At 45.1% G+C, this 21,692-nt stretch overlaps 1 protein-coding gene across 4 annotated transcripts in view; it reads left to right on the plus strand.

Moving 5' to 3' along the window:
- The window catches only part of STAM (signal transducing adaptor molecule), a 222,722-nt gene that overhangs the window by 187,873 nt on the left and 13,157 nt on the right, over positions 1-21,692 (plus strand). For all 4 annotated transcript variants that reach the window (XM_056519183.1, XM_056519186.1, XM_056519185.1 and 1 more), the window contains 4 exons: positions 340-575; positions 8,958-9,123; positions 10,394-10,543; positions 16,989-17,105. In XM_056519183.1, coding sequence (XP_056375158.1) covers positions 340-575; positions 8,958-9,123; positions 10,394-10,543; positions 16,989-17,105 — 669 coding nt within the window. The remainder of the gene's footprint in view (positions 1-339; positions 576-8,957; positions 9,124-10,393; positions 10,544-16,988; positions 17,106-21,692) is intronic.

Below are 21,692 nucleotides of genomic sequence, written 5' to 3' on the forward strand. Positions count from 1 at the left end.
TGTTCTACCGATGGTCCTTGCATGGTCATTCGCTGCTCTCTACTCCATCACCAGGAACTTGCATTTGATCTACCAGATAGCACCACTGAAATCTAACAATCTCTTCCTGTCCTGATTTAAAGATCACTGGAACATTTCAGATAGAAGGCATGGATCTCTTTTATCAAGGAAAATGTATTGAGAGTACAAGACTTTCCTATTGAGTCTTGCACACTTATTGGACAGGAGCTGCACAAACAGGTCACAAACCACATGTGGCTCCTGTTGCTGCCTTATAAGCCATCATTTTATAGCTGATTGACTTATCTGAACTTATTTATTTATACCTCCTGGCTTTAGATCCACGTCTTCCAGTTATTCCAACCACTCCTTCTGCCAGTAACTACTATACCTACGGAGATGCCAGATACAAGTTTGATAAAACCAAGAGGAGTTGGGACGAAGCGCGTCAGGAGTGCCGGAAGGATAATTCACAGCTAGCCAGCATCTTAGACGAGTACACCACATCTTTTCTAAAACTCCACTTGGTTAAACATGAGGAGCCTTTTTGGATCGGCCTATACAGTAGTAATGAGGTATGGATTTTTTTCTCTTATATTATTAACAGTTTACAGGGTCTTCTTTTATGCTCTAACATATCCCAAGAAATAAAGTTTTAGGTTGGTGAGGAAGAATAAAATGCTGCAAAGCATGCTTTCAAAAATAAATGTGTCCATATTTTGTTTTTATAAATTAAGATACTGCAGAATAAATGAACAGAAGAGAAATCTAAATCAAGTCACTACTTGGTGTGACTGCAATTTGCATTCAAAACAGCTTAAATTCTTCTACACTTACACAAAGTCAAGTAGATTTATAGTCTGGTGAATGATCAACAATCATTCACCAAAAAGGTGATAATGGTCATCATTTTTATACGTAGGTTGAAACAAAGTCATGAACTGAAACAGAAACAGCTTTGCAGGAGGCTTAAAACAGTTTGAGGAAAAGCCAAACTCTGCTACAAACTCTGTGCCCCTGCTAGCGATTCTGCCCTCTTTAGTCCCCATCAGAGCACTGTCAACCTCTGGCTTCATGTCCCACTCAGATGTAGCCTCTTCTCTGTAGTTAAGGCTTTGGCCAAAAGGCATCAGCCACTTCTCCTCTCATATAAATGCCCAATGAGCATATTATTCTACCACAACTTACCCATGCTAAACATTGTTTATTTAAGGGGGCTCCCCCTCCCCAACATTTGGTGCCTGAACGTTGTTGGTTCCTTGTGTTCCTAGCATAGGTGTCCTGTCCTGTTTCTGATACTCTGTGTATTCTGACCCAAGCCTGTTTTCTGGTTTACAATTCCACCAGACCCCTTCTGTGCCGTTCTGATACTACTGTTGCTAAACCAGACTGCTGACCTGAACATGTGATGCCCGCAATCACTCATCATGTCTCTGCCTTATCCCTGGACACTGTTCTGACTCTCCTGTGTACAACTTGGACCACTGACTACGCCTACCTGCCTGACTCACTGGAGCCTTGCAACTGTATTGCCTAGTTCTCTGGGCCAGTCTTTTACTCACACTGAGACCATGCATGTAGAGAGACCTGGTAACATCCAGCTTTCGCATACTGGAGTGGGATAAGAAATGAAAACGTAGAGGGTACTTAGGCTCTGCTCCTGGGTGTAACCCAAAGACAAACTGGTGTGGTAGCACATTGGGTCCACCCCATTGGCTGTTACATTTATAAAGAGGCACAAAGAAGTAGAAGATCGTAGACACTGGTTGGCAGGAAACAGTGTATGTCACGATTCGGCTGGCAGGAGGTGGATCCTCTGTGCCAGAGAGGGATTGGCGTGGACCGTGTTGGTGGACCGGTTCTAAGTTGCTACTGGTATTCACCAGAGCCCGCCGCAAAGCGGGATGGTCTTGCAGCGGCGGTAGCAACCAGGTCGTATCCACCAGCAACGGCTCAACCTCTCTGACTGCTGAAGATAGGCGCTGTACAAGGGAGTAGACAAGAGCAAGGTCGGACGTAGCAGAAGGTCAGGGCAGGCAGCAAGGATCGTAGTCAGGGGCAACGGCAGGAGGTCTGGAACACAGGCTAGGAACACACAAGGAAACGCTTTCACTGGCACAATGGCAACAAGATCCGGCGAGGGAGTGCAGGGGAAGTGAGGTATAAGTAGGGAGTGCACAGGTGAACACACTGATTAAGCCTGCTGCGCCAATCAGTGGCGCAGTGGCCCTTTAAATTGCAGAGACCCGGCGTGCGCGCGCCCTAAGGAGTGGGGCCGCGCGCGCCGGGACAAGACAGACGGGGAACGAGTCAGGTACGGGAGCCGGGATGCGCATCGCGAGCGGGCGCCTCCCGCATCGCGAATCGCATCCCGGCTGAGAGGGATATTGCAGCGCACCCGGTCAGCAGGTCTGACCGGGGCGCTGCAAATGCGAGGAAGCTGCGAGCGCTCCGGGGAGGAGCGGGGACCCGGAGCGCTCGGCGTAACAGTACCCCCCCCCCCCTTGGGTCTCCCCCTCTTCTTGGAGCCTGAGAACCTGAGGATAAGACTTTTGTCTAGAATGTTGTCCTCAGGTTCCCAGGATCTCTCTTCTGGGTCACAGCCCTCCCAATCCACCCAAAAATTTTTTTCTTTCTGGCAGTCTTGGAGGCCAGAATCTCTTTCACGGAGAAGACGTCAGAAGAACCGGAAACAGGAGTGGGGGAAACAAGTTTGGGAGAGAAGCGGTTAATGACGAGTGGTTTAAGGAGAGAGACATGGAAGGCATTGGGAATACGAAGAGAAGGAGGAAGAAGGAGTTTGTAAGAGACAGGGTTAGTCTGGCACAAGACTTTGAAAGGGCCAAGATAGCGTGGTCCCAGTTTGTAACTGGGGACACGAAAGCGGACATATTTAGCGGAGAGCCATACCTTGTCTCCGGGAGCAAAAATGGGGGGAGTTCTTCTTTTCTTATCGGCAAATCTTTTCATCCGGGATGAAGCCTGTAAAAGAGAATTTTGGGTCTCTTTCCATATGGTGGAAAGATCACGAGTCACTTCATCCACAGCGGGCAAACCAGAGGGCAAGGGAGTAGGGAGGGGGGGAAGAGGGTGACGGCCGTACACCACGAAAAATGGGGATTTAGCAGAAGATTTGGAGACTCTGAAGTTGTATGAGAATTCGGCCCATTGTAGAAGATCTGCCCAGTCATCCTGGCGGGAGGAAACAAAATGCCGTAAATAGTCACCCAGGACCTGATTAATTCTTTCTACTTGCCCATTGGATTGGGGATGATAAGAAGAAGAGAAGTTTAATTTGATCTTGAGCTGTTTACAGAGGGCCCTCCAGAATTTAGACACGAATTGGACGCCTCTATCCGAGACGATATGCGTGGGCAAACCGTGAAGGCGAAAAATGTGTACAAAAAATTGCTTTGCCAACTGAGGCGCTGAAGGAAGACCAGGAAGAGGAATAAAATGTGCCATCTTGGAAAATCGATCAACGACCACCCAAACAACTGTGTTGCCACGGGATGAGGGTAAGTCCGTAATAAAGTCCATACCAATCTGTGACCAAGGCTGTTCGGGGACAGGCAGAGGATGAAGGAGGCCAGCAGGCTTTTGGCGAGGAGTCTTATCCCGGGCACAGACAGTACAGGCCCGCACAAAATCAACAACATCAGTCTCCAGAGTCGGCCACCAATAAAAACGAAAGATGAGTTGCAAGGATTTTTTGATGCCCGCATGGCCTGCGAGGTGAGAGGAGTGTCCCCATTTGAGAATCCCGAGACGCTGGCGTGGAGAAACGAAGGTCTTCCCTGGAGGAGTTTGACTGATGGAGGCTGGAGAAGTGGAGATCAGACAGTCAGGAGGAATGATGTGTTGCGGAGAGACCTCTACTTCAGAGGCATCAGAAGAACGAGAGAGGGCATCGGCCCTAATGTTCTTGTCAGCAGGGCGAAAATGAATTTCAAAGTCAAAACGGGCAAAGAATAACGACCACCTGGCCTGGCGAGGGTTCAGTCTTTGGGCAGACTGGAGATAGGAGAGATTCTTGTGATTAGTGTATATGATAACTGGAAATTTTGATCCCTCCAGCAGGTGCCTCCATTCCTCAAGCGCCAATTTAATGGCCAGTAGTTCTCAATCCCCCATGGAGTAATTTCTCTCCGCTGGGGAGAAGGTCCTAGAAAAAAAACCACAAGTCACAGCATGTCCGGAAGAATTTTTTTGTAGAAGGACAGCTCCAGCTCCCACTGAGGAGGCATCTACCTCCAATAGGAAGGGTTTAGCTGGGTCAGGTCTGGAGAGCACGGGAGCAGAAGAAAAGGCAGACTTGAGATGTTTAAATGCGTCTTCCGCTTGGGGAGACCAGGACTTAGGATTGGCATTTTTCTTGGTTAAAGCCACGATAGGAGCCACAATAGTGGAAAAGTGTGGAATAAACTGTCTGTAATAATTGGCGAACCCCAAAAAACGTTGGATAGCACGGAGTCCGGAGGGGCGTGGCCAATCTAAGACGGCAGAGAGTTTATCTGGGTCCATTTGTAGTCCCTGGCCAGAGACCAAGTATCCTAGGAAAGGAAGAGATTGACATTCAAAGAGACATTTCTCCATTTTGGCATAAAGTTGTTTGTCCCGAAGTCTCTGAAGAACCATGCGGACATGCTGGCGGTGTTCTTCTAAGTTGGCAGAAAAAATCAGAATATCGTCCAAATAAACCACAACACAGGAATATAGGAGATCACGAAAAATTTCATTAACAAAGTCTTGGAAGACGGCAGGGGCGTTGCAAAGGCCAAAGGGCATGACCAGGTACTCAAAGTGTCCATCTCTGGTGTTAAATGCAGTCTTCCATTCGTCCCCCTCCCTGATGCGGATGAGATTATAAGCACCTCTTAAGTCCAGTTTGGTAAACATGTGGGCACCTTGTAAGCGATCAAAGAGTTCCGAGATAAGAAGTTAGGGGTAGCGTTTTTTTACCGTGATTTTATTAAGTCCGCGGTAATCAATGCAAGGACGTAGGGAGCCATCTTTTTTGGACACAAAAAAAAAAATCCAGCTCCGGCAGGGGAGGAGGACTTGCGGATAAACCCCTTTTTTAAATTCTCCTGGATGTACTCCGACATGGCAAGAGTCTCTGGAGCAGACAGAGGATAGATTCTGCCCCGGGGTGGAGTAGTACCCGGGAGGAGGTCAATAGGGCAGTCATAAGGCCTGTGAGGAGGTAAAGTCTCAGCTTGCTTTTTGAAAAAAACGTCAGCATAGTCCATATAAGCCTTAGGAAGACCGGATACAGGGGGAACCACAGGGTCACGGCAAGGGGTACTGGGAACTGGTTTAAGACAGTCCTTGTGACAAGAAGTACCCCAGTTCTTGATTTCTCCTGTGGACCAATCAAGGGTTGGGGAATGGCGTTGAAGCCACGGTAATCCAAGAAGAATTTCAGAAGTGCAGTTGGAGAGGACCAAAAATTCAATTTTTTTGTGATGAGGTCCGATGCACATTAGGAGAGGTTCCGTGCGGTAACGCACGGTACAGTCCAATCTTTCGTTGTTAACAGAATTGATGTAGAGGGGTCTGGCGAGACTGGTCACCGGAATGTTGAACCTGTTGATGAGAGAGGCCAAAATAAAATTTCCTGCAGATCCGGAATCCAAGAAGGCCATAGCAGAGAAGGAGAAGGTAGAGGAAGATATCCGCACAGGCACAGTAAGGCGTGGAGAAGCAGAGTTGACATCAAGAACTGTCTCACCTTTGTGCGGAGTCAGCATACGTCTTTCCAGGGGAGGACGGATAGGACAATCTTTCAAGAAGTGTTCGGTACCAGCACAGTACAGGCATAGATTCTCCATGCGGCGTCGTGTCCTCTCTTGAGGTGTCAAGCGAGACCGGTCAACTTGCATAGCCTCCACGGCGGGAGGCACCGGAACGGATTGCAGAGGACCAGAGGAGAGAGGGGCCGAGGAGAGAAACCGCCTCGTGCGAACAAAGTCCATATCCTGGCGGAGCTCCTGACGCCTTTCGGAAAAACGCATGTCAATGCGGGTGGCAAGATGAATAAGTTCATGCAGGTTAGCAGGAATTTCTCGTGCGGCCAGCACATCTTTAATGTTGCTGGATAGGCCTTTTTTAAAGGTCGCGCAGAGGGCCTCATTATTCCAGGAAAGTTCGGAGGCAAGAGTACGGAATTGGATGGCGTGCTCTCCAACAGAAGAATTACCCTGGACCAGGTTCAACAGGGCAGTCTCAGCAGAAGAGGCTCGGGCAGGTTCCTCAAAGACACTTCGGATCTCCGTGAAGAAGGAGTGTACAGAGGCAGTGACAGGATCATTGTGGTCCCAGAGCGGTGTGGCCCATGACAGAGCTTTCCCAGACAGAAGGCTGATTACGAAAGCCACCTTAGACCTTTCAGTAGGAAACTGGTCCGACATCATCTCCAAGTGCAGGGAACATTGCGAAAGAAAACCACGGCAAAACTTAGAGTCCCCATCAAATTTATCCGGCAAGGATAATCGTAGGCCGGAAGCGGCCACTCGCTGCGGAGGAGGTGCAGGAGCTGGCGGAGGAGATGGTTGCTGGAGCTGAGGTAATAGCTGCTGTAGCATCACGGTCAGTTGAGACAGCTGGTGGCCTTGTTGCGACTGCTGGGTGATCACCGTGGTGAGGTCGGCGACAACTGGCAGTGGGACTTCAGCGGGATCCATGGCCGGATCTACTGTCACGATTCGGCTGGCAGGAGGTGGATCCTCTGTGCCAGAGAGGGATTGGCGTGGACCGTGTTGGTGGACCGGTTCTAAGTTGCTACTGGTATTCACCAGAGCCCGCCGCAAAGCGGGATGGTCTTGCAGCGGCGGTAGCAACCAGGTCGTATCCACCAGCAACGGCTCAACCTCTCTGACTGCTGAAGATAGGCGCGGTACAAGGGAGTAGACAATAGCAAGGTCGGACGTAGCAGAAGGTCAGGGCAGGCAGCAAGGATCGTAGTCAGGGGCAACGGCAGGAGGTCTGGAACACAGGCTAGGAACACACAAGGAAACGCTTTCACTGGCACAATGGCAACAAGATCCGGCGAGGGAGTGCAGGGGAAGTGAGGTATAAGTAGGGAGTGCACAGGTGAACACACTGATTAAGCCTGCTGCGCCAATCAGTGGCGCAGTGGCCCTTTAAATTGCAGAGATCCGGCGCGCGCGCGCCCTAAGGAGCGGGGCCGTGCGCGCCGGGACAAGACAGACGGGGAACGAGTCAGGTACGGGAGCCGGGATGCGCATCGCGAGCGGGCGCCTCCCGCATCGCGAATCGCATCCCGGCTGAAAGGGATATTGCAGCGCACCTGGTCAGCAGGTCTGACCGGGGCGCTGCAAATGCGAGGAAGCTGCGAGCGCTCCGGGGAGGAGCGGGGACCCGGAGCGCTCGGCGTAACAGTGTAGCAGATAAAAGACACATCATTCTTACTTCTCTTCAAAATTAGAAGATGTCTAGCAGTGTAATCAGAACTGGCAGAAACCAATACCATCCAGGTGCACCCATCTATTGTTTGGAGAAGTCAGTCGAATAGTGGCTGGAATAATTGCATAATAAACTATACTTTTCGATGTGTATACAAGACTAAGTGACTCAACTGTGCACAACACATAGGAACTAGGGTGCAGAAAAAATGGCAGCAGGTGGTGTGGACTAATGAGTCCCAAAAAATTTGAAAGACTTGGCAGCAACAGAAGACAGTTTGTTTGCCGGAGGGCTTGAGATCAGTACAATAATAAAGTATCTGCAGTAAATAGTGAAGCATGAGAGAGGCTCCTTGCACGTTTGGGACTGCATATCAGCAAATAAAGTTGATCAGGACTGATGGTGTCCTCAATGCTAAACAATACAGACAGATACTTATTCATCATGTAATACCATGATGGCTCCAAATTTATACTGCACCAGGACAATTACTCCTATGTACCCAATCACTTTCCCTGCCTACTTGTCACAAGGTACAGAACACGAAGTATAAACAGAAAAACAGAGAAAGCGTAGTTAACAAGCCAGGTCCAAACTGAGATAGCAGAATAGGAACCAAATCACTAAGCATAGAATAAACGTGTAACAAGCCCTTGTCAGAATAGAACAAGTTAAAAGCAGTATAAGAGCTAGTGCAGACTGATTCAAACACAAGCAAGGAATGACAGGCTGGCTGGAAATTTATATCCACATAAGAAGGGCATGGAGGCTGAGATCAGATGTAATTGGCCCAGGTGTCATCATAGTAACGCATGATGCTTCAGCAACTGAAACAAACTTGAAAGTGATGATACTGCCTCCACAAAGCCCTGGTCTCAACATCATTAAATCTGTTTTGTATTACGTTTGAGCAAGCCTACATCCCCAGATATCTCTGGTTACTTCTCTAAGAGGTTTGGAACAACCTTCATGCCAAGTTCCTTCAAGAAATGGTGAACCTAGACGAATTGATGCCATTTTATAGGCAAAGGGCGGTCATAACAAATATTGATTCAATTTAGATTTGACCTCTGGTCATTCCCTTTGCTTTTTGTCAGTTGATAACAAGAAACTATTAACACTTCTATTTTGAAAGCATTCTTACTTTTTAGCTTTTTTCCACACTTGCCAAAAAAGTTCTCACAATACTTTAGTCTGTAAAGCACAGATTGATCTAATAGGCTGCTCCCGAGAACAGATTTCTCAAAAAGGAAGAGTCACACACCTTTAGACAGTAGTTGTGCCCCTCTAGCCAACCAGCACTCTACTTTGTACTGATACGTAGAAACCCCAAAACAGCTGTCTGCAAATGGGTAGCTCTGACTCCCTGGGGGTCTCCTCCAAAAAGAAGAGTCAGCTTCTGTAGACTTTTGCCCTCATTGGTAAATGGCAAGGTACTGATTGGCTAGAAGAGTAAGACCCACAATGCAGCTGTTTTGGCTTTTTGCTCAGTAATGACATTTCCACGTATACAGTTATAATTCTTTCAGACTAAAAACAGATATAAATGGGTTGATAACTGGAAAATTCACTACACAAAATGGGCGGCTGAGGAGCCAAGCAAAGACCTTTCCTGTGTATATGTGGATACGGATGGACAATGGAAGACATCATCTTGTAATGAGAGTTATTCTTCAATCTGCAAAAAAACAAATGGTGAGTGATCATTTTCCCAATACAGTACAAGTTTATAGTGGTGTGAGTTCTGTTTTGCTTTTAAGTTTTCCATTTATGAAGCCTCCACAAGGGCGGCTTAGAAACTTACTGAAGATATTTGTATACAGATTCCATTGATTAAATAATAATTGAGTCTGCAATAAGCTTCCCCAAGTGGTGGGTGACATTAGTCACAATTTTATCATTTCACTTTTTGGCTGTGTAAAGGGAATCAGATAAGAATTTTTTTTTTAAGGGTTGCTCTGATGAGTGTAGTCTGCTGTTGTAGCCTGTCTATTAAAAAAACAATTAATTAATTAATAACTGGAGAGATGTGCATTGTAGGGCATGCTAGACTGTGTCATAGAGCCTCCCAAGTCTAGCCTCCCTCTTAGCTAGAGAGCAGGAGAAAATCCCCATAGCAAACATTAGTGTTGCTCGCGAATATTCGCAATTCGAATTTTATTTTGCGAATATAGCACTATATATTCGCAATTCCGAATATTCGTTTTTTTTTTTTTTTCACAGTACACCTCACAGTGATCATCCCTCTCTGCTTCCAGCTTGTGTGGTGTAAAGAAGGCTCTAATACTACTGTGTAGCATATGCTAATTTTTGCAGATGCAAATTTTCGCTTATGCTAATTTTTGTATATGCTAATTTTTTCATATGCGAATTTTCGCACATGCGAAAATAAAACGTGAATATTACCAATATGCGAATTTAGCGAATATATGACGAATATTCGTCCATATATTCACGAAAATATCGCAAATTCGAATATGGCCTATGCCGCTCAACACTAGCAAACATATGCTGCTCTGGACAGTTCCTAAAATGGACTGCAGAGGTCAGCAGAGAGCACTGTGCTCGTGACAGAAGAGAAATCCAAAAAGAAAAGAATTTCCTCTGTAGTATACAGCCCCTAAAATGTACTGGAAGGGATAAGATTTTTAAATAGAAGTAATCTACAGATCGGCTTAACTTTCTGGCTACAGTTGATTTAAAAAAAATATATAAAAAAAATCAAAGGACTGTTATCAGAGGCATTGGTGAACTATTGCAGACTGTTGGTGTAGTAAATAGCACAGTAGTAACTTGACAGACACGTACTCGGCTTATAATTTAAGCAGGAGATAAAGTCACTTCAAGCTTGGTGGTTTAGCAGACTTTTAAGACTTTGGTCAGTAGACAAAAAAGGGGCTCTGGCAAAATGTTTTATGTAACAAAATGTGTACTGTTCATCGACTTGGATGTCTTCTTCTTAAAGCTGTTGCTTCTACCAACCCACCTGATACACCTGGATTGTGTCCAAACACAAGTTCTAAGGCCTGGATTCCCTTCGGTAACCACTGCTATTTTTTTGAAACATCTTCGGCTGTTTGGTGGCAGGAGGCAACCTTAGAATGTCTTCATCATGGTAAGTTCTAGAAATATTTCATTAGAAAATAAAGATGCTTACAGTTGTGATGCAGCTTTTTTTTTTTGTTATTCTGGTTCTAATTTATTGGCTGATTTTGGTTTTGCAAAAAAAAAAAAATCTAATTTTTACAGTTTTGGTGTTTCAGAGCAAAACTGGAAAATTCAAGCTGTTTGGGATATGGAGGGCTAAATGTACAACATGGGTGTAAAGAAGCACGTTCAGATTGTGCTAGTCACCAGGATTTCAGGCATAGTTTTTTCCAGTGCCGAAATATAGCCTTTTTTTTTTTTTTTATTTAAAAAAATATATATATTTATATAAAAAAAAAAAGGCTCAAAAACCAGGGGCATTTTCCAGCATAGCAACAGACCAGGTAAATCCAACCAATGTCTTCTTTATCAATTAGCTGTCAAGGCTTTTATCTTCCCGGTAAACGCCCTCTTGGCATTTGAGCCTTACGCACACTTAAAGGGTACCTCTCATCAAATAAACTTTTGATATATTTTAGATTAACCCCTTCAGGACCAAGCCCATTTTGGCCTTAAGGATCAGAGCGTTTTTTGCACATCTGACCACTGTCACTTTAAACATTAATAACTCTGGAATGCTTTTAGTTATCATTCTGATTCCGAGATTGTTTTTTCGTGACATATTCTACTTTAACATGGTGGTAAATTTTTGTGGTAACTTGCATCCTTTCCTTGTGAAAAATCCTAAAATTTGATGAAAAATTAGAAAATGTTGCATTTTTCTAACTTTGAAGCTCTCTGCTTGTAAGGAAAATGTATATTACAAATAAAAAAATTTTTATTCACATATACAATATGTCTACTTTATGTTTGCATCATAAAAGTGATGAGTTTTTACTTTTGGAAGACACCAGAGGGCTTCAAAGTTCAGCAGCAATTTTCCAATTTTTCACAAAATTTTCAAACTCACTATTTTTCAGGGACCAGTTCAGGTTTGAAGTGGATTTGAAGGGTCTTCATATTAGAAATACCCCACAAAAGACCCCATTATAAAAACTGCACCCCCAAAGTATTCAAAATGACATTCAGTCATCATTTTAACCCTTTAGGTGTTTCACAGGAATAGAAGCAAAGTGAAGGAGAAAATTCACAATCTTAATTTTTTACACTTGCATGTTCTTGTAGACCCAATTTTTGAATTTTTACAAGGGGTAAAAGGAGAAAATGTATACTTATATTTGTAGCCCAATTTCTCTTGAGTAAGCACATACCTCATATGTCTATGTAAAGTGTTCGGCGGGCGCAGTAGAGGGCTCAGAAGGGAAAGAGCGACAAGGGGATTTTGGAGAGTACGTTTTTCTGAAATGGTTTTTGGGGGGCATGTTGCATTTAGGAAGCCCCTATGGTGCCAGAACAGCAAAAAACCCTCACATGGCATACCATTTTGGAAACTAGACCCCTTGGGGAACATAACAAGGAATAAATTGAGCCTTAATACCCCACAGGGGTTTCACGACTTTTGAATATGTAAAATTTTTTTTATTTTTTTTCATTAAAATGTGTGTTTCCCCCCAAATTTCACATTTTTCAAAGGGTTAGTAGCAGGAAATACCCCCCAATATTTGTAACCCCTTCTCTTCTGAGTATGGAGGTACCCCATAAGTTGACCTGAAGTGCACGATGGGCGAACTACAATGCTCAGAAGAGAAGGAGTCATATTTGGCTTTTTGAGAGCAAATTTTGCTCGGGGGGCATGTCGCATTTAGGAAGCCCCTATGGTGCCAGAACAGCAAAAAAAAAACCCACATGGCATACCATTTTGGAAACTAGACCCCTTGAGGAATGTAACAAGGAATAAAGTGAGCCTTATTACCCCACAGGTGTTTCACGACTTTTGCATATGTAAAAAAAAAATAATAATTTCCACTAAAATGTGTGTTTCCCCCCAAATTTCACATTTTTGCAAGGGTTAATAGCAGGAAATACCCCCCAATATTTGTAACCCCTTCTCTTCTGAGTATGGAGGTACCCCATAAGTTGACCTGAAGTGCACTATGGGCGAACTACAATGCTCAGAAGAGAAGGAGTCATATTTGGCTTTTTGAGAGCAAATTTTGCTCGGGGGGCATATCGCATTTAGGAAGCCCCTATGGTGGCAGGACAGCAAAAAAAAACCACATGGCATACCATTTTGGAAACGAGACCCCTTGAGGAACGTAACAAGGGATACAGTGAGCATTTGCCCCCCCACTGGTGTCTGACAGATCTTTGGAACAGTGGGCTGTACAAGTTTTCATTTTCACGGACCACTGTTCCAAAGTTCCGTCAGACACCTGTGGGGGGTAAATTCTCACTGCACCCCTCATTACATTCCATGAGGGGTGTCGTTTCCGAAATGGGGTCACATGTGTTTTTTTTTTTTTTTTTTTTGCGTTTGTCAAAACCGCTGTAACAATCAGCCACCCCTGTGCAAATCACCTCAAATGTACATGGTGCGCTCTCCCTTCTGGGCCTTGTTGTGCGCCCCCAGAGCACTTTGCGCCCACATATGGGGTATCTCCGTAGTCGGGAGAAATTGCGTTACAAATTTTGGGGGGCTTTTTCCCCTTTTACCTCTTGTGAAAATGTAAAGTATAGGGCAACATCAGCATGTTAGTGTAAAAAATTTAATTTTTTTACACTAACATTCTGGTGTAGACCCCAACATTTCCTTTTCATGAAGGGTTAAAGAAGAAAAAGCCCCCCAAACCTTGTAACACAATTTCTCCCGAGCACGGCGATACCCCATATTTCGCCCTAAACTCTTGCCTTTAAATACGACAGGGCTCCAAAGTGAGAGCGTCGTGCGCATTTGAGGCCTAAATTAGGGATTGCATAGGGGTGGACATAGGGGTATTCTACGCCAGTGATTCCCAAACAGGGTGCCTCCAGCTGTTGCAAAACTCCCAGCATGCGTGGACAGTCAACGGCTGTCCGGCAATACTGGGAGTTGTTGTTTTTCAACAGCTGGAGGCTCTGCTTTGGAAACAGTGGTGTACCGGACGTTCTTATTGGGGGAGGGGGGCTGTGTAAGGGTATGTGTATATGTAGTGTTTTTAACTTTTTATTTTATTTTGTGTTAGTGTAGTGTAGTGTTTTTAGGGTACAGTCACATGGGCGGGGGATTACAGCGAGTTTCCCGGCGCAAAATTTGCTGCATCTCAAGATGCGAGAAACCCACTGTAAAAGCCTCGCCCATGTGAATGTACCCTGTACATTCACAGGGGGGGGGGGGGGGGGGGGGGGGGTGCACCAGCTGTTGCAAAACCACAACTCCCAGCATGCATGGTCTGTTAGTACATGCTGGGAGTTATAGTTTTGCAACAGCTGGAGGCACACAGGTTAGGAAACACTGAGTTAGAAACAGACAATGTTTCCCAACAAGTGTGTCTTCAGTTGTTGCAAAACAACAACTCCCAGCATGCCCAGACAGCTGAAGGGCATGCTGGGAGTTGTAGTTTGGCAACATCTGAAGGGCCAGATGTTGCTGAACTAAAACTCCCAGCATGCCTGGACAGTCAGTGCATACTGGGAGTTGTAGTTTTGCAACAGCTGGAAGAGCACAGATTGGAGACCATTATACAATGGTCTCCAAACTGGGGCCCTCCAGATGTTGCAAAACTACAACTCCCAGCATGCATGGTCTGTTAGTGCATGCTGGGAGTTATAGTTTTGCAACAGCTGGAGGCACACAGGTTAGGAAACACTGAGTTAGAAACAATGTTTCCCAACCAGTGTGTCTCCAGTTGTTGCAAAACTACAACTCCCAGCATGCCCAGACAGCTGAAGGGCATGCGTGGAGTTGTAGTTCGGCAACATCTGAAGGGCCAGATGTTGCTGAACTAAAACTCCCAGCATGCCTGGACAGGCAGTGCATGCTGGGAGTTGTAGTTTTGCAACAGCTGGAAGAGCACAGATTGGAGACCATTATACAATGGTCTCCAAACGGGGGCCCTCCAGATGTTGCAAAACTACAACTCCCCGCATGCCCAGACAGCCAAAGGCTGTCTAGGCATGCTGGGAGTTGTAGTTTTCAGACTCCTAGAAGCAGCAGTGAAGATCTTCACTGCTGCCTCTGAGGACTACATACTTACCTGCCGGTCCCGTCGCTGCTCGTCCACGTGGCCGGTCCCGCGCTGCTCCTCGGTCCCGCCGCTGGATCTGGTAAGGCTGCCGGTCCCCTCGTGTTCCCCCCCTATGCTGCAGGTCCCCGCGAGCTCCCGCAGCCATCGTCCCCCGTTCTGCCCGACTTCCAGGGGCGGGCAGTGCGGGGGATCTGAACTTTCACCCCAGATCACTGTGATTGGTCCACAGGGACCCTAGTGGTCATTTCTTCAAAGTGGAAAATTAAATAGAAAGAAGCATATTTTTTAATAACATGCAATTGTAAAGTTATTCTGCATACATTAATCTATAATATATCAAAAGTTTTTTTTGATGAGAGGTACCCTTTAAATAAAAAAGCTTATATTTTGGCACTGGAAAGGGCTATGGAGACAAAAAAGGTGTGCTGTAAATCCAGATGACTAGCCCTATAAAGCCATTGGCCATATGCACCTCCTAACTCTTTCGTCTTAATTCACATAATTTTGAGAAAACAAAGGGCAGCACTGCTTAGTAGATTTATAGTGTTTTTGTGTTCCCACCTATTTGTTGCTGCCTTTGGAGAACAATGTAACTGCCTTTTCCACTTAAATTTTGCAAAAAAATTAATTAATAAATAACTGGAAAAAAATCTTAACTGTTCCATGAAAATAGAATAGTCAACAAACTGCAACAACAGAGGGATAGTACTAAAAAGGCACAAACTACTAACTCTTTGTTTAGTATTTCTTAATGTGTTATATTGGTGTAGTTTCATAATAACTTATAGTTATTTAACTGTTCTGTTTGAAAACAAACAGATATGAAGGGATATGTGTCTTAAAGGGGTAGTCCGCTGCTCAAGAAACTGTTCTGAATGCTGGAGCAAGCGCCGGGAGCTCGTGACATCATGGCCCCGCCCCACCATGACATCACACCCTGCCCCCTCAATGCAAGTCTATGGGAGGGGGGGCGTGATGGCCGTCACACCCCCTCCCATAGACTTGCATTGAGGGGGCGGGGCTATGACATCTTGAGCTCCCGGCACCGACTCCAGTGTTTGGAACAAACTGTTCAGTTTGTTCCAAACGCTGAGCAGCGGAGTACCCCTTTAAACGGGTATTCCAGGAAAAAAAACGTTATTATATATATCAACTGGCTCCAGAAAGTTAAACAGATTTGTAAATTATTTCTATTAAAATATCTTAATCCTTTCAGTACTTATGAGCTTCTGAAGTTAAGGTTGTTTTTTCGGTCTAAATCCTCTCTGATGACACCTGTCACGGGAAACGCCCAGTTTAGAAGAGGTTTGCTATGGGGATTTTGCTTCTAAACTGGGCGTTTCCCGAGACACGTGTCATCAGAGAGGATTTAGACCGAAACGAACAACCTTAACTTCAGAAGCTCATAAGTACTGAAATGATTAAGAGTTTTTAATAGAAGTAATTTACAAATCTGTTTAACTTTCTGGAGCCAGGTGATATATATAGAAAAGTTTTTTCCTGAAATACCCCTTTAACTTTAAATACCCCTTTATTCTTTGTCCTTTCTTGGTAAAATTAGTTTTCCAGACTTGAGCATTTTCTGCCACTGTTAAATCATTCATCCACTTTTTGCTTCTTTTGATGATGTTTCAATTGGCAGGAACTACTTGCTCAGCCCATTGATTAGCTGATAAAGGGATTTATGGAATACGTGTATGATCGTAGGGTCTCCAATTACTTGGACCCCCCACAATCTTAAAGGGGTACTCTGGTGGAAAACATTTTTTTTTAAATCAACTGGTGCCAGAAAGTTAAACAGATTTGTAAATTACTTATATTTAAAAAAAAAAAAAGTACTGAGCTGCTGAATGCTACAGAGGAAATTATTTTCTTTTTGGAACAGTACTCTCTGCTGACATCATGACCACAGAGCTCTCTGGACATTTCTTAAAATGGACAGAGATGTCAGCAGAGTAGGAGAAAATCCCCATAGCAAACATATGCTGCTCTGGACAGTTCCTAAAATGGACAGAGATGTCAGCAGAGAGCACTGTGCTCGTGATGTCAGCAGAGAGCTCTGTGTTCCAAAAAGAAAACCATTTCCTCTGTAGTATTCAGCAGCTAATAAGTACTGGAAGGATTAAGATTTTTTAATTTACATATCTGTTTAACTTTCCGGCACCAGTTGATTTAAAAAAAAAAAAGGTTTACACGGGAGTACCCCTTTAAGAAGGGATTCCCATAGCTTTTTATAGCTTTTATTTAAAGAAGTATCAGATCATTGAGTAAGTTGAGTAAATGTTCTCTCTAGAAGGACAGGGATTCCAAACAAACAAACAAAAAAGATTTACTATGTGACCTTTATAGGTGGCAGTTTAACTTCAATTGAAGATTTGGCTGAATTAGATTTCCTCCACCTTCATACTGAGCTACTCAGTGATCGGCAAGAAACATTTTGGATTGGACTTTACAAGAATGTGGAAGGTATAGTATCAGATCATTAGCTATTTTATCAGAGAATATTTTTTATATATCACATCATAGAAGAGCTATTACTGTATGACGTGCACACCCAAAATAACAATATTCAAATATTATTATGACAAACACATACTACAAAACATATATTTGTAACCATAAGGGCAGTTAAAAAACAATTAAAATAGCTCCAAAGGAGCAAAGCACAACACGGGAGAGAGGCCCTGAACTCCCTCTCTCCACTATCCTGCCCTCCAATAATAAGATATGATAGTAGCTGCTAGTCCAGAGTGACACATTGCATAAAGTACATAAATAAAAAATCCCCACAGTGCATAAAGTGCATAAATAATAATCACCACAGTGCATAAAGTACATAAATAAAAAATCCCCACAGTGCATAAAGTACATAAATAAAAAATCCCCACAGTGCATAAAGTACATAAATAATAATCACCACAGTGCATAAAGTACATAAATAAAAAATCCCCACAGTGCATAAAGTACATAAATAAAAAATCCCCACAGTGCATAAAGTACATAAATAATAATCACCACAGTGCATAAAGTACATAAATAAAAATCACCACAGTGTACAAATGATCTAGGACATAAAGCAAATAGAGGGTAGCAAACCACAAACAGAGTGTCACGTAGCTGGATGCGGATGTCACGGAGCAGGTAGTGGATCCTCTAGCAGTGTGGCAGATGACTCGGACCGTATCGAGGAGCGGAGTCAAAGGTGCCGCTGGTCTTCACCAGAGCACGCCGCAAGGCAGGATGGATTTGCTGCGACACGCGGCACCCAGGTTACTACCCCCGATATGGCTCGATCACACAGGTACTGGGCAAGGCGAGGTACAGGAGGATGAGACAGAGGTGTAGTCAACGTAGCAGAAGGTCAAGGCAGGCGGCAAAGGTTCGTAGTCAAAAACGTAGCAAGGAAGGTATGGATACACGGATATGGCAAACAGGCAATAGGGAACGCTTTGCACTGAAGATCCGGCAGGGATGTGTGGGAGGTGTAGGGATTTATAATATAGTGTTTAGGGGCACTTACTAATTATGGGTGCACTGGCCCTTTAAATTTCAAAGCACCGGCGCGCGCACCCTAAGGGACGGGGGTACGCGCGCCGAGGCTGAGACGGAGCAGCAGCAGCAGAAGTGGATGTAGGTAAGTGATGGGCACATTTTCATGCGGGTGCGTCCCGCAATGCGAATCCCGGCCCCACCGGTGAGCGGGGAGACGGGGCTACTGCGCTCACGGACGGTGAGCGAGGACACGGGACTCCTGCGCTCACGGCCGGTGCTAACCGCCGGAGCGCAGTATGTAACATGGAGGAGCAGCAAAGAGTGCTATGCAGGACAGGATACCAAACCACTGTCACTGGTGGTGACTTCCACAGGTGGTGGTGACTTCTTCAGGTGGTGGTGACTTCTTCAGGTGGTGGTGACTTCCTCACCCCTGAGGAAGTCACCACCAGTGACGAGTGTAAAATAAGTGTTTTATTTGAAGGGGTAATACACTTTTAGGCCACAGTGAGGTTTTTTGTTTGGGAGATATGTTGCATTTATAGGCTGTCAAGATCATGTTACTCCAAAATACTAGTTGAATAGATGGCTTTCTTTAACACCAAATAATCTGTAAAACAAAAGAAGAACAGGCGCTCCCTTGTGGAGTATCAACGGGATCACAAGTGTGGGGGAAGGAGGGGAAAGTGAAGGATCACCCTGCCAGGTTGTGCACGTTCCCACACAACAAGGATATACGTTTATTTGATGATGTAGGTCTGCAGCCTTCCTGAAGACAATAGTTATATATAGGAGACTTCAAGGATACAGGAATTTGGGCGCTGACCAAGAAGGGAACAAGTGAAGCCAGGTAGGTAACGAACAGATTTAATCCCATGCGACGCGTTTCACCGCGATGCATGTTGCCTGATGAAACCGTGCAAGCGCGGTGAAACGCATCGTCTTGGATTAAATCTGTTCGTTACCTACCTGGCTTCACTTGTTCCCTTCTTGGTCAGCGCCCAAATTCCTGTATCCTTGAAGTCTCCTATATATTTTTAACACCAAATGACATAGGTGACATTTTCACCAACTCACATGGCCATTGTCAAGCTTATCTATCTAGTATCCAATAAAGGTGACTGCAGCACACCAAAATAGCAAAGAAGAGTGTAGCTTTAATCCAGCAATACAAAGGTACAACATTTCTATGGTCGCACACCACCATTATCAAGTTGTACCTTTGTATTGCTGGAATAAAGCTGCACTTTCCTTTGCTATTTCGGTGTGCTGCAGTCACCTTTATTGGATACTACATTATTGGACCTAGGACCGAGGCCCCCTAGACCGCCTGCACCCACAGCTGTGTTGGACATTTTTGGAATGTTGCTCTTCCCATGTTTTTGCTATCCATCTATCCATGTATCCATCTATCCATGTATCCATCTATCCATCTATTTATCTATCTATCTATCTCATATCTATCTAGCAACAGAAGAATGCAGCAGCACACTGCCAGCACAAGGATATAGGTGAAACATGAACATGCAGATAAAACATTCAGAGCTGTAAAGCTATGGTGTAATAGATGCAAATGTGAAATTATGAAATAGTGAGGCACTTAGCTCGCAAATTTGTCTCCGCCGGCGGTCAAATAGCTTGGACCGTCCCACCGCGATAAGGTGGCCTCATTGGGACGGACCCTACACTGTGAATATGCCTCTGTGTGAACAGTTCAGTAAGCATGGCAGGGTCTGGAACATCCAAGACACCTTATATACACACCTGATAGAGGTGGGTGGGGTGCAAGGCCAACATGGAGGTAGCCACTCCCCCGTATGTGCAATACAGACAAAGAATAAGTCAGCCAGCACTTTAGTTGATGCCAAACTATTATATGGCCTAGTAGCGTGCACCTGCAGGCCAGGTCCATATAATATACTCGAGTATAAGCCGAGACCCCTAATTTCAACCCAAAATCCCAGGAAAAGTTATTGACTCGAGTATAAGCCTAGGGTGGGAAATACATCACCCCCCCCTGTCATCATCCAGACCCGTCATTAACATCCTCATCATCATCACCGCCTGTCATCATCCAGACCCTCATCATCATCACCTGTCATCATCCCCTTGTCATCATCCCACCCCCCCCCTTCATCATCCCCTTGTCATCATCCCCACCCCCCTTCATCATCCCCTTGTAATCATCCCCCCCCCCCCCCCCTTCATCATCCCCTTGTCATCATCCCCACCCCCCTTCATCATCCCACACCCCCCCTTCATCATCCTCTTGTCATCATCCCACACCCCCCCTTCATCATCCTCTTGTCATCATCCGCCCTCAGTGGTCTTCAACCTGCGGACCTCCAGAGGTTTCAAAACTACAATTCCCAGCAAGCCCGGGCAGCCATCGGCTGTCCGGGCTTGCTGGGAGTTGTAGTTTTGAAACCTCCGGAGGTCCGCAGGTTGAAGACCACTGCGGCCTTCGACATCATCCAGCCCCCTCTCACCCCCTTTAGTTCTGTACAGTACTCGCCTCCGCTCGGCGCTGGTCCGGTGCTGCAGGACTGTCCGGAGAGGAGGTCGTCCGGTGGGATAGTGGTTCCGGGCTGCTATCTTCACTGGGGGCGCCTCTTCTCCGCGCTTCGGGCCCAGAATAGAGGTGTTGCCTGGACGATGACGCAGAAGTACATTGGTAATGAACGTACCTCTGCGTCGTTGTCAAGGCAACATGACTATTCTGGGGCCGGGTCCAAAGCGCTTAGAAGAGGCCTCCCCGGTGAAGATAGCAGCCCGGAACCACTATCCCACCGGACCACCTCCTCACCGGACAGTCCTGCAGCACCGGACCAGCGCCGAGCGGAGGTGAGTACTGTACAGAACTAAAGGGGGGTGAGAGGGGGCTGGATGATGTCGAAGGCAGCAGTGGTCTTCAACCTGCGGACCTCCGGAGGTTTCAAAACTACAACTCCCAGCAAGCCCGGATAGCCGATGGCTGCCCGGGCTTGCTGGGAGTTGTAGTTTTGAAACCTCTGGAGGTCCGCAGGTTGAAGACCACTGCGAGTGGAGAGTTCACTCGAGTATAAGCCGAGGGGGGGTGTTTTCAGCACGAAAAATCGTGCTGAAAAACTCGGCTTATACTCGAGTATATTCGGTAGTTTGGTATCAACTAAAGCGCTGGCTGACTTATTCTTTGTCTATATCCATCTATCTCATATCTATCTCATATCTATCTATCTCATATCTATCTATCTCATATCTATCTATCTCATATCTATATATCTCATATCTATCTCATATCTATCTATCTATCTATCTCATATCTATCTATCTCATATCTATATATCTCATATCTATCTATCTATCTATCTCATATCTATCTCATATCTATCTATCTATCTATCTCATATCTATCTATCTATCTCATATCTATCTATCTCATATCTATCTCATATCTATCTATCTATCTATCTATCTATCTCATATCTATCTATGTATCTATCTATCTATCTATCTATCTCATATCTATCTATCTATCTCATATCTATCTATCTCATATCTATATATCTCATATCTATCTAT

The sequence above is a fragment of the Hyla sarda genome, chromosome 5 (genome assembly GCF_029499605.1).
Source record: "Hyla sarda isolate aHylSar1 chromosome 5, aHylSar1.hap1, whole genome shotgun sequence".
NCBI classification, from domain to species: Eukaryota; Metazoa; Chordata; class Amphibia; order Anura; family Hylidae; genus Hyla; species Hyla sarda.